We start from the raw sequence: 13,678 nt of genomic DNA, 5'->3' as shown, positions 1-13,678 counted from the left end.
AAAGCGTTGCTATTTCAAGAGGAATCCAGCTGCGGATGGCTCAGGCTCCGTGGGATACATCTGTGAATTGCTCAGGTGAGAACAGTAACAGCTTCTGATGCCCTATAGCAGGGATGGGGTAGGGAGCGTGTGGCCTTCCAAGTCTTTGTGTACTCCAGCTCCCATCATCTGACCATTGGCCACACTGGCTAGGGTTGATGGGAGTTGGAGCTCAACAACTTGGAGGACCAGATCCATAGTGAATGAGGCCACCTCAAACAGGTGCTGGGACATCCTAAAGGACAGGTGAGGAACATTCGGCCCTCCTGTTGTTGGATCGCAGTTCCCACCAGCTGCAGCGAGTGTGGCCAATAGGAGATGATGGGAGTTGTAGTCCACCAACAGTTGGTGTGCTAAAGGATCCCTACCTCTGTCTCAAACAGCCTTAAATTCATCCGGCCTCTAACCAGGGTTGAATAGCAGAAGGAGGCGATTGCACTGAAGGTCCTCCCTGATGGTTTCCTTCTGGAGTTTCGGTCCACTATAGGAAGTGTGTTGCTGGATTAGAGAGGGAGGCCTTGTGGTCTGAGTCAGCAGGGCTCCGTCTTTCCCTCTTTGTTTTCTTCCAAATCGCTTCTCAAAACTCATTTTTTCCCCTATTAAGCCCTTTGCCTTCCCTCTGTAATCCTTTCTCCCAAACGAAACATAGCTTAAGCACATCTGAGCATTTAAGCACACTGGTTGGTGGTAAGGCACGATGCTTTGCATGCAGAAGGGAGAGGCTGATGCACTCGGCTTCCACTTATGGGCTTCCCATTGGTTGGCCACTGCGAGAACAGGATTCGGCCCCTTTTTCGCCTGGTCCAGCTTTTCCTTGTACAGGGAGGCACATTTGGCGTTGTGAGTTGGGACATAACTGCAGAGCAGCGATGGGCAACCTCTGACCCTTCAGCTGTTGCTTGGCTACAACTCGCAGCAGCCGTGCTCCCTGGGGACTGAGGGTTGCAGTTTCCCTCAGCCTGGATATAAAAGCTGGTTGCCGTGGAAAACTGATCAAGCGGGTGCTTTCACTACACACAAGCAGGCCTGGCTGGTCTTTTCCTGGTCAGTTGGCAAACCACTTTAGAGGAGGAAACAGTGTTTGAAATTAGCCAGGCACATTTTGCACTTGACCAATGGCCAGGATGGTGCCTGACATCTTCACCATCTGGAGGTGAAAGTCTGGGGATCCTTGAACTGCTTTCACACTAATACCCCGTCCTGTAGAATTCTATCAGTTATCTGCACAATTGAAATGAATTTCAGGAACCAAAATTCTTTTCCTGTGCAGCCTGAGCCAAGGGCAGTGAACAATGTGATAGTGAACTGTTGTCGCTTCACATACCCCATCCCACTGCCCTGCTCACAGTTGTGAAGAATATTCTTACATTGTGAATGGTTCATGTCACCATTAAGAAAAAGAGGTCGGAATAGGCTAATATATATTATTCCCTAGGTCAAGGAACTTTTCTTATTTTAAATTATCAAAGTTCTTAACTGAGCTCAAGATTGTCATCTGAACTAGCCAGATGTTTAACTGAGAATGCGCCAGTCCATCATTTGAAAAATAAGACTTTGGCGCCATCTTAAAAAGGTAAAGGGACCCCTGACCATTAGGTCCAGTCGTGGCCGACTCTGGGGTTGCGCCGCTCATCTCGCTTTATTGGCCGAGGGAGCCGGCGTACAGCTTCCGGGTCATGTGGCCACCATGACTAAGCCGCTTCTGGCAAACCAGAGCAGCGCACGGAAACGGCGTTTACCTCCCCCCTGGAGTGGTACCTATTTATCTACTTGCACTTTGACGTGCTTTCGAACTGCTAGGTTGGCAGGAGCAGGGACCGAGCAACGGGAGCTCACTCCGTCGTGAGGATTCGAACCGCCGACCTTCTGATCGGCAAGCCCTAGGCTCTGTGGTTTAACCCACAGCGCCACCCGCATCCCATCTTGCTTGCCCCCAAATGCCAACTAAACATTCCGCTTTGGCGACTGTAACCTTGGTTTAAGAATCTATTTGGCACCTAGCTTATATTTATGAGTTTCTAACCCTAGGAGGGAAATGTGGTGTGCCTGAGCGCCCCCGCCCCCCCCAATATATCAGGATAATGGGACTATTCACCAGCCACAGTCAAATCGTTTCTTTTTTTATTTCCAACAGAATTTCTTTATACAACAGTCCCCTGGGGAGGGGGGGGTCATCAGTTTTAAAAAAGAGCGCAAGGAAGGGAAGGGGCTTAGGAATCAATAGTACCACGGTGAGGTGACCGTTCCCACCACCACCACCCCAAATCCTCTAGGACCAGACTTTCCAGATTTCATTTGCGGTCTGTCCCATTTGTTTCTGTTTTGACCAACCCCTAAACGCTAGACGAAGAGAATCACAGAACAGATTCTTTTCGTCTTGCGAGGCACCACTGTACCGGTAAATGTCTCCCTTCATTAATGGTGGATGTACTTGAATTCTATACGTTGTATCTCTCATGATCTATATTTCAGGACCAAGATCTAGGATGGATTCAGTCCAAGCTTGGGGATCCGGCTCACTCCTGGACATAGTCTTCATCTCGGCTGAAGACTCCCTGGGCAGACTGAGATCTGCCTTTCCGGAAAATCTTACCAGAGGGAGGCCCAGTGTAAAAAAACAATGAATTCTCTTGATGTTTGGCCATGCAGAGAATTTTTAATCAGACTACAACAGTGGAGGGAAATTGAACGGGCTTTCTTAATGCTCAGCTCAATAGGGACACTTCTGGGAGAAAGATCCTTTTATCCTAATTTAGCCCACCCCAGGATATGTTGTTCACATAAATGAGCAAAGAAACTGTGGCTATTCCTTTAGAGATCTGCAAAAAGTGGGGAGTGGGATGGTTGTTTTGCATGAAGTTGAGGCATGTCCCTTAGCTAGAACTCAAAACTGTTGAAAATAGAGGTCTGTAATTGGAATATATGGGACGCGGGTGGCGCTGCGGGCTAAAGCCTCAGCGCCTAGGGCTTGCCGATCGAAAGGTCGGCGGTTCGAATCCCCGCGGCGGGGTGCGCTCCCGCTGCTCGGTCCCAGCGCCTGCCCACCTAGCAGTTCGAAAGCACCCCCGGGGGCAAGTAGATAAATAGGTACCGCTTACCAGCGGGAAGGTAAACGGCGTTCCGTGTGCGGCTCTGGCTCGCCAGAGCAGCGTTGTCACGCTGGCCACGTGACCCGGAAGTGTCTGCGGACAGCGCTGGCCCCCGGCCAATAGATGTGAGATGGGCGCACAAACCCCAGAGTCTGTCAAGACTGGCCCGTTCGGGCAGGGGTACCTTTACCTTTACCTTTTAAACTGGATGCATCATAAGCAGGCTGGATCCAGACAAAAACACTTCTCCCCTAACGAGCTAAGAGGACACCGTCAAGGCAAGAAAATCCAAATAGAAAGCAGGTTGTCATAGGGTGATATCACACACACAAAATTTAACCAGGTCCCGAGAAACATAATTAAGTGACAATTGCTCCGAAAACCCAACTTGAACTACAAATGTTAAGAAATGATAATACTCATCAACATGTTCTGGAACACACCCCCTGCTGGTTTCTGAAGGTCAAGCGTTTGATAAATAAATAAAAATCACAGGAGCAGGCCAGGTTGGGTTTGGATTTTGTTTTTTAAAAAGATTATTTTTTAAATAAAAAACTGCTGAATTGGCATCCCCTAAGCCCAGGACTTCCATCCAAGTTTCCGTGCGCTGTAAATACTGCCGGCAGGAGGAGCCTCTGAGAACGCACAGAGTGCCTTTCACAGCCTTCACTCTTTCTTTCTCTCTCTCTCTCTCTCTCTCACACACACACACACAGAGAGAGAGAGAGAGAGAGAGAGAGAGAGAGAGAGAGAGAGAAATTTATGTGGGATTTGATGGAGAGGGTATCCAGATCAGTAATCAAAACTCACACATAAATACATGGATTTGAAAGGGCGTTTCCGTCCCTACCAACTTTCTTGGGTTTACAGATCTACCGGGGGGGGGGGGCAGGGGAGGCTATTTCGGCAGTTCAGGAAATGACCTCTTGGGAGAGGGCTTGCTCTGTGACAGCTCCCTGAATGGCTGGGCCTCCCTCTGCACAGAGAGGGGTGTGTATATGGCATTGTCACTGCACAGCTTCTGCCGTATGCAGGAGAGGCACCTCTGTACCCCGACCTTTAGCAGTTAAAGGTATTTCGTTTTGTTGGATTTCTACTGTTCTGCTCTATTGGGAACAGTTTTGATTGTTAACTGCTTTATCTGTTTGTTTTTTACAACTGTGTTGCTGTAACCTGCCCCTGGGGCCTTACTGAGGGTGAAGGATGGGTAAGAAATTGAATCAATCCATCAAAATTACTCGCAAGGTAGCCTTGCCCCATATATGCCCACTTGACAGCTCCAAATGTGCCACATAATGCTCATTCCACATTTGTAAGAAGTCGGTATTTAAGTGTGCCAGCACCCAAGCTTTGGTATTCCCTGCCTATTAGCATCCAGGCACCCTTTTTGGTACCTGCTAAAAATGTGTAGAAATGCTGACCTTTAATCTGGTTTTTATCTCATTGTTGATTTTCAATAATTTGTTTGAAAATATTTTTATTGTTTTGCTAAGCATTTTATTGTTTTCTTCTTTCTCTAAACTGCTTTTGAGGTTTTGTTTTTTTAAAAACAATCAAGCGGTATATAATTTTTTAATGAAAAAAATAAATAAGATGGTGTATTGCAGTACCTCTGAGCTGGGCAACAAACTGGCCTGACAGACGATGTAACACCCAGCTTTGGTTCTGCTATTTTCACCTCTCGGTGATTACAAATATCATTACTTGTTTGAGGGAAAATATTTTCCATACGTGTGTGTGTGTGTGTACACACACCCACACACCATATATATTTTGTGCGTGAGCATCTTAGACTAAGAGGTAAGAGTAAGAATAATTACCATGTTCAGACCTCAATCCAGAAGAAATTATTTGTGTATAAATCTCAATAATTTCAGTAGTGCCTAAGGGTGACTATTTTTGGGGGGTGGGTGGGGAATTTTTAGGGTAGAAAAACAGCTTCAAGGACTAGGGTATTAAAAACCAGGAAAAAGCCTGGTTTAAATGATTATTCATTAAAAGTTTTAGATATTTTACAAAAAATAATACAGTGGTGCCCCGCAAGACGAATGCCTCGCAAGACGGAAAACCCGCTAGACGAAAGGGTTTTACCATTTTGGAGGTGCTTCGCAAAACAAATTTCCTATGGGCTTGCTTCGCAAGACAAAAATGTCTTGCGAGTTCCTGCAGGGTTTTTTTCCTCCCCCCCTTTTTCCCAAGCTGCTAAGCCGCTTATCAGCTGATCCGCTAAGCCGCTTCTCAGCTGATCCGCTAAGCCTGCTAAGCCGCTAATAGCACTAAGCCGCTAAGCCGCTAATAGGCTTGCTTCGCAAGACGAAAAAACTGCAAGACGAAGAGACTCGCGGAACGGATTCTTTTCGTCTTGCGAGGCACCACTGTATCTGGATATCATTGATCTTGCACACATTTCACTCTTTTTCGGGGGAGAAATTGTGTCGCAAAATCGCGCCAACCAAACCGGCTGCCACTTTCTCCAGATTAAAAAACTGGATGTCCCAGTTTTCCCCGGGACACTTGTGGGATATGTGAGTTTTGGCCCTATCAATAGGCAGCCCGCCCCCCTTTTTCACTTAAATAAGTGCTGAGGACTACTGGGCTGGTTTTTCTCTGCTGCTTACTGTTTATATTTTTCATTTAATTACACTTCTTTTAAACCGACTCCTAATAATCATCAGCATCATAACAATAACAATAATTTTATTATTTGTACCCAGCCACTTATCTGATTTTACTGCAGTGTCCCTTATGTGGATCAGTTAAGTTTTGGATGTGGATTTTACTGTCTGTAAGCCGTTTTTATTGCAAAGTGGACTCTTAAGCACAATCAACAAAAACAAACATTCAAAAGGCTTGTTTTAAAAAATGCCGAATTGATTTTCAATTCAAGACACAGTGAGGGCCTTTAGGAACAGAGGAAGCCGGACCATGGGTTCATCTTAGCTTAGTGTTGTCCACACTGACTGGCAGCAGCTGCCTCTGACAGGGGCCCTACCTGGAGCTGCCAGGACTCGAACCTGAGACTTTCTGCATGCAAAGCAGATGCTCTCCCACTGAGTTATGGTCCTTCCTGGCTCATGTGGGCTTTCTCTTCCGATGGCTTTTAGAAAAGGACGAGGCACATTCTTGAAGGGGGTGGGGGTATAAGTCTATCAACAGCTGTCAGCTAGGATAGGTAATGGAGCCTCCATGTTCAGGAGCAGTTAGCATAAACTGAGGGCAAGCAACATGAGAAGGCCCTTTCCTTTCTAGCCCTGCTTCCCATAAAGCATCTGGCTAGCCACTTTTTGGGATGCTGGATTAAGAAGAACATGGGGTCTGGCCCAGCAGGTCTATTTTTTTCTTATATAGGTTCTTATTTTGGATTTATCAACAACTGCCTTTAGGGGCAAGTGGTGGCAGAACCTTCTGGATGCAAGGCAGATGTTATGCCACTGAGTTCATACCCTCCAGCACCATGAAGTCAAAATCCAGGATGCCACCATTTTTTTTAATCACGAGAACATGGCAGCCATTGGGGTTGCTGTGATCTTGCACATATTTCGCACTGCGGTTCCACACTTTTTCAGGGGAGAAACTGTGTCGCAAAATCACGCCAACCGAAATGGCCGCCACTTTCTCGGCTTTTCCCAGGACACTTGTGGGATATGTGAGTTTTGGGACCTATCCCCTAAAATAAAGGAAGATTCCAGTCCTCATGGAAAGGCCTGGTTTTAAAAAAGACGCTGCCTTAGACTGAATCAGACCACCATCCATCTAGCTCAGTATTGTCAACACTGGCTTGCAGAAGCTCAAGCGTTTCAGGCAGGGAGTGATTTCTGGCCCTACCAAAAAATAAAAACAAAACCAGGGTCCGCCTCCCATGAAAGGGAGGCCTCTCACTCCCCTCCCAGAAAAGCCAGGAGTTGTACCAAAAAGGAAAAGCGCCAGCGGGGAAGACAGGCCCGCGAGTTGCCATGACAACAGAGTGCCTCCACGACTTCCAGTCACAGCATCCCTTCCCCATCTGACAACATTCAGCAGTTCAATTCAGAAGGAAATAAAGGAGAAGAAAAGGGAAACTGCGCTTGCTGAATAACCGCTTCCCATAGCAGACTGATTGCTCTTGTTGGAGCAAGAGGAGGGGAAACAAAAGCAGAAGAATTGGGGAGGGGGGCTTCCCCCTCCGAACCCCCTCCCCGAATCTCCTCCGCTAGCAAGGGTGACAAAATGGCCGCCCAACCTTGCCACCGCGGTTTTGCTGAGGCTTTCCCTCGCCTCTCCAGCCCTCCTCCTTCCTTCCACTGTGGAGAAGTTGTTACCGTCACCAAACCTACCAAAAAAAATAAGGCGGGGGGACGCGACATTCAACTATATCTCGAGGAACACCTCCCCAGGAGCTGGGGCCGTGGAAAAGAAGTTGGGGAGTGGGGTGAACCACACACACACCTTCTCCCCAGATTTATTTTTTTTTAATATATAAATATCCCAAAGCAGTAGAAGAACACACACATACACACAAAAGGTTCCCTGTCCAGCGAGAGCTGGAGATAAATGAAGCTGGAGAGAGACCCTAGTTCTGCTTTACACATAGTGCCCTGCACCCCAATACAGTCTGGAGCCCTCAACCGAAAACTCCATTCCGGCTGCGGCCCTCCCTCAATGAGCTCCTTGCAACGGGGAGGTCCATCAGCGGAGAGGCCGGCTCCAGCTTCCTTTTCCAAAATATAGAGCCGGCGGTCGTTATTTCTGGGGCTGGGGGGTTTGGTGGTGGTGGTGGTGGTGGTACGGCAGGCCCCCCTATCTGGTATGAGGCAGCAGAGTATCATTGTCCAAGGCAGCCAGGAAAAGGACAGTCTTGCAGCGTGAATTGGCTTCGGACATGGGAGTGGGGTGGGGGGCCCTCGGGCCTGGCATGGGTCCGTCCCACCCCGCCACACAGTCTTGGCACGTTAACTTCGTAGTCCAGGTGAGGTGGGCGTCCCCCACCCTGCAAAGGGTGTCTGTTAGAAACTCACCAGCGTATAAACCATACTGGAAAGCAGGAACGTGGAGCAAGAAAGGAAGGAAGAGAAGAAGCCGTCACCAAAGTCAGGACGAAGACAGCAAGGATCACAGGTGTCCCCCCCCCCACCAACCTCATAATAATAGTAGCTAAGAAACCATCTACACATTGGGATTAATAAGGAGCAAAAATTACCAAGCGTTAATATCGAGATGTGGAAAATATGGATAGAAGAAGGCGAAGCAGGACTAAGGTGTGGAGATATGCTCCAGAGATCCAGACTGTGGGGAGCCCCAAGAAATTAATAAATACCATTTGGACTATAAATTGATCTTTTTTATTTTAGTTTTTTATTATTTAATTGAAGTATTATGATTGGATATTTAATTGGATGTTTTTTATTGGAAAATCAATAAAAATGATTTTTTTAAAAAAAGGATTTATTAAGGAGCATGGAGCTACCTCGACCCTTTCCCATTTAGTAACAACATTTGGAGGGTCACGGGTTCCAGACGTCTGGTGCGTTATTTTATTGATTCATCTGTAAACTGCTTTGAGACTATTTATGGTGAAAAGTGGTCCATAAATACTAGAAATCAATTTTTAAAAACTGTATTTGTTCTACACTGGACTACTTCTTATACACAGCTGAACCAGTAACAATGACAATGCTTACAGTGACATAAAAATAATATGAGATTTCTGCCTAAAAATTATTTTTAGTAGCCGTGTTGTCCTCTTCAGGTAGCTGCGGACCTTGGAAGCAGTTTATTTCATCCCCAGTGGGAAAATTAGGCTTTTCTGAACTGTAAGTTAAAAGCTGGGGTGGAGCTTGTGGAAAAGGCTTTTGAAGCAGCGATTATCTGATGTATCCCTTCAAATGGACAGAGCAGCAACATCCATTTCTAAAATAGCAGCATTGTATAAGAACTCCTTTGGTGCTACCTTCTCATTTTAAGGATTTGCACAGAAATGGAGAGACAGGATTGCCTTTACTAAAGCCCAGTTAAATCTGCAGCCCCGGGCAAAGATTGTGCCCTAAAGATCCTCTATACAGCAGATTGTTACTGTGCATAGTGAGTCTGCAGCAACCCCCCCCCCCGTCAACTTCTCTCAAAAATCAGAGCTGACCACACGAAGCTCACCTGTACAGGTAATAGAAGAATGACACCAGGTAAAAGGCCAGTTTGCACCACGATTCTTTCTGACAGTAGTTTAAGATATCGGCATTCATGATGGAGACGGCGTCGTACATCACTTCTGAGCCATCTGCTGGGCGGTGGAAGTACCTGGAGGGCAGGTGGGGAGGAAAGAGGTGAGTGAAAATGTCCAATCTCTTCCCTAAATTTCCATCTCGTGGAGGTGGTGGTTGTCTTAAAGAAGATCTGCTACATTTGAGCCAATTCATTGCTTAGATTCATTTATTGAAAACCTCTTGATAAGACATATGCAAAAATGGTGTTCCCTGATCAGTTAGGCATTATTTATTACTACAATTAACCCTGCCTTTCCTCCAAGGCTAGGGGTGGGAAACCTGTCACCTTGTGGGATTCTCAACTGTTGGCCATGCTGGCTGGAGCTGATGGAAGTTGGAGTCCAACAACTTGGAGGGGCCCAAAGTAGATAATTGTGAGTTAGGGGGATTAATAGTCTGGGTATATGTCAGCTTCCTGTTTTCTCAGACCCAGAAACATGGCGCAGGTATGGTCTAATGATACAATTTAAATATTTCATTTCTGCTGGCAAAGGGCAATCTTCCTTCCCCTCCTGCTTCCTGCATCCTCCCTCCTGCACAAGTTTCTATAAGCATCAATTTCCTGGGCTGCAACTTCAAACCTACAGAGATGTACAGAAATAGACTATAATCTAACTATCCTTACAGGTTTGTCCCAGTGCAGGGAATGAGATGATCCCCTAAAGCTATTTATTTATGTTTTGCAAACAGGTCAAGTTTCACAGCTAACACAATTTAAAAACCTGTGTCAGGTTTTATGGTATATGTGTGTGTGTATTTTTGTTTTTAATTTCATCCAAACTTCAGTTCAGCACCCAACACAATAAATCCTGGAATCCAGGTGCTATATTTCAAAAAATGAATAAGCCAACTTTCCTTTCTTTTAACGTAAGTTATATATCGGCTACAGTTTCCATTTGTAATTAATTGCAATTCATCTTGTGTTGTCTGAAACTGCCAAAACCGTGGCTGTGGTTTGCTTGAAATAAGCCAGATTCAAATTATGATCTCTGAAGCTGGCTTGTTTCAAACAAGTCTAAGTTAAAAAAAATAACCACAGTTTACGGTTTGGATGTACAGTAACACTAAACTGTGGTTAATTGAAAACAGAAGTGAAAGATTTGAGTGTCTTCCTGGCAGCTGTAGAAATTGATTCTGGTGTTAAACTACTTCCCAGTGCTGTAAACCAGGGACGACGAACCTCCAGATATTGCCGGCCTCCAATTCCCGCCTCCCCCAGCCATGATGTCCAACGGCGAGGGCTGGAGGGAGTTGCAGTTCGACAACATGTGGAAGGCTACAATCTCCCTGTCGTGAACTGCAGCATGGAAGCACTGGGGTGTGCTTAGGCCGTGTTGGTGTTCAGCCTCACCTCCACAAGTGGTAGAAAAGCAGCGGGATATTAAGTCCCAAAGTCACCCATTCAGCTGCACAGAGAAACATCAGGCAGAAAAGGCCATGGATGGAATATTCGGGAACGACGAGCTGCAAGAGAAACCCTCTGGTCAAAAAGGGAGGCTATTTTGGGCACATGTTGCACTCAGTGCGACACACAGCAGATAAAAGAACCTATTAAAAACAGCCTCCCCCAAAACCTGGTGTCCCACAAATGTTGTTGGGACTACAACTCCCATCTTCCCGAGCCTGTGGGCCAATTCCCCCCACCCTGCCCACCAGATTTAGAGCCTAAGGACCTGCAAGCAGAGAAGTCCTTCGAACATAGAACTGGAAAGTAGGGCACCCGGTCACCCTTCTTTTGCTACAGCTCTTCTGGAAAGATGGGTGGGTTGTTAAACCGCTATGGGAAATGTAGCTCTAGGAAGGGTGTCCTAACAACTCTCAGCAGCCTTAACAAGCAACAGTGCCCAGGGTTCTTTGTGGGGAGGGCATGACTCTTAAAGGAGCATCTCCACCATCATCATTCTGCCCAGACACTGAGGTCCAGCACCAAGGGCCTTCTGGCGGTTCCCTCACTGTGAGAAGCCAAGTTACAGGGAACCAGGCAAAGGGCCTTCTTAGTAGTGGCACCCGCCCTGTAGAATGCACTCCCACCAGATGTCAAAGAGACTACCAGACTTCTAGAAGACATCTGAAGGCAGCCCTGTTTAGGGAGCCTTTTAATGTTTAATAGGTTATTGTATTTTAATATTCTGTTGGAAGCTGCCTAGAGCGGCTGGGGAAATCCAGCCAGATGGGCGGAGTATAAATAATAAAATAACAATTATTATTATTATTATTATTATTATTATTATTATTATTATTATTATTATGTGGTATCACAGTGCTTTAAATGGGTGTAGGTGTGCCCTTGGGCTTGACAAGTGAGAACTGCCCTCCCTATTCTAGATTCCCTAGTCACTACATTCTATTCTCCTTCCATGTCTTTTTTCTTTTCCACCTGCCCCCCATCAGTCAGCATTCTGTAGCCACTGAATATACTCAGTCCTCACTGGACAGTTTTGGGGGGCTCACCACCCCTTTAGAGTATTCTTCCTAACTTTTTTTTGTAATCCTGCAAAGCTCCAGCTTCTTCCCACATGTCTGCTGATAACCCCCTTGTTGCATGGGTGGGGCGGTTTTCACAGAGTCACAGAACTGTAGAGCTGGGACCACGAGGGTCACATACGAGGATGCCGTGCAATGAATGAATCTTCTGCCCAGTGTTTGTCTCAAACCCACAACCCTTTGATCAGGAGTCCCGTGCTCTACTGACTGAGCTATCCCGGTTTTGGATATGTAAACAGCAGAATGCACATCAAGAACATCAGAAAGAGGGGGGAGAATGGTAAAGTGGGAGCAATTAATAATAATAATAATAACAAAATTTTATTTATATCCCGCCCTCCCCAGCCGAAGCCGGGCTCAGAGCGGCTAACAACAGTAAAAAAATAATGCAACATTCTAAAATCAGTTCATTATAAAATCAGCTCAAATCAAATTAATGGCAACCATTTGGCTAGAGTTCTGTGAGGATTGCCAAAGGAGGGGGTCAGGCTGTGCCCTGGCCAAAGGCCTGGTGGAACAACTCTGTTTTGCAGGCCCCGGGGAAAGATGTCAAGTCCCGCAGGGCCCGAGTCTCTTGTGACAGAGCGTTCCACCAGATCAGAGCCACAGCCGAAAAAGCCCTTGCTCTGGTTGAGGCCAGCCTAACCTCCCTGTGGCCCAAGATCTCCAAGATGTTTTTATTTGAAGACCGTAAGGTCCTCCGTGGGACATACCAGGAGAGGCGGTCCCGTAGGTACGCAGGTCCTAAGCTGTACAGGGCTTTAAAAGTTAAAACCAGCACCTTGAACCTGATCCTGTACTCCACCGGGAGCCAGTGGAGCTGGTATAGCACCCGGTGAATGCGATCCCGCAGTGAGGACCCCATAAGGATTCTCACCGCAGCATTCTGCACCCGCTGGAGTTTCTGGATCATCTGTTATGGCTCCCTTGGGTGCTAGAGTTAAAGATGCTTTGGAGGATCATCCCAGAGTGTGACGGGGGTGGGGGTAGGAATTTGACTCTGTTTGCATTTAAAGTTGAATTGCACTAATTAATACTTCCCAATATTTTGTGGCCCAAAACACAGCCTTAGAAATTTGCACCTCTCCAAGGTCTGCCATGAATTTCTCTTAACAATGTGTAGAAAAATGCCAACAGTGGTTCCCAAATTGGGCAGTGGCGCCCTCTGGCAGGCGGTGGGATTACTTGGGGGAGGGTGCTCAGAGGCAAGGGGGTGGCAGAGGGGCACTGGAGGTGTGAATGACTTTGGAAAGCTGGTTATCACTGAATCCAGCCCATCCATTTTGTTGAATTAATTAAACTAAAGAGTTTTAATCACATTTTGAATAGCTGTGCAATTAATTGTTATTGTTTTGGATTTTATTGTGTTGTTATCTTCCTTAGTGGGTCATGCAAACTGCTAGTCTGAATAATGCTTTTTATAGGGTAAGGTAAGGGGTGCCGAAGGGACACGGGTGGCGCTGTGGGTTAAACCACAGAGCCTAGGACTTGCTGATCAGAAGGTCGGCAGTTTGAATCCCCACAACGGAGTGAGCTCCCGTTGCTCGGTCCCTGCTCCTGCCGGCCTAGCAGTTCGAAAACACGTCAAAGTGCAAGTAGATAAATAGGTACCGCTCCGGCGGGAAGGTAAACGGTGTTTCCATGCGCTGCTCTGGTTCGCCAGAAGCAGCTTAGTCCTGCTAGCCACATGACCCAGAAGCTGTACGCCGGCTCCCTTGGCCAATAAAGCGAAATAAGCGCCGCAACCCCAGAGTCGGTCACGACTGGACCTAATGGTCAGAGGTACCTTTACCTTTACCTTAAGGGGTGCTGAAAATGAGGTGTGTGTGT

The 13,678-nt window shown here is 46.7% G+C and overlaps 1 protein-coding gene across 2 annotated transcripts in view; it reads right to left on the bottom strand.

The window, feature by feature from the left end:
• Positions 1-5,512: 5,512 nt before the first annotated feature.
• Positions 5,513-13,678, bottom strand: part of CNIH2 (cornichon family AMPA receptor auxiliary protein 2) — a 50,010-nt gene continuing 41,844 nt past the window's right edge. Inside the window, exons 4-7 of one of the 2 annotated variants that reach the window (XR_014214278.1) lie at positions 10,716-10,828; positions 9,255-9,398; positions 6,789-8,138; positions 5,513-5,666 (exon numbers count right to left, since the gene is read on the bottom strand). Coding sequence is in view for 1 of the 2 variants with exons in the window: in XM_082202624.1 (XP_082058750.1) it covers positions 8,111-8,138; positions 9,255-9,398; positions 10,716-10,828 (285 nt within the window). In the remaining variant the exon portion in view is untranslated. Of the gene's footprint in view, positions 8,139-9,254; positions 9,399-10,715; positions 10,829-13,678 lie in introns of both variants that reach the window. The other variant, XM_082202624.1, reaches the window with a different exon arrangement.

The sequence above is a fragment of the Podarcis vaucheri genome (genome assembly GCF_965113315.1).
Source record: "Podarcis vaucheri genome assembly, chromosome: 16".
Classification (NCBI taxonomy): domain Eukaryota; kingdom Metazoa; phylum Chordata; class Lepidosauria; order Squamata; family Lacertidae; genus Podarcis; species Podarcis vaucheri.
The sequence above is the reverse complement of the archived record's forward strand: the minus strand, read 5'-3'. Positions and strand labels throughout refer to the sequence as shown.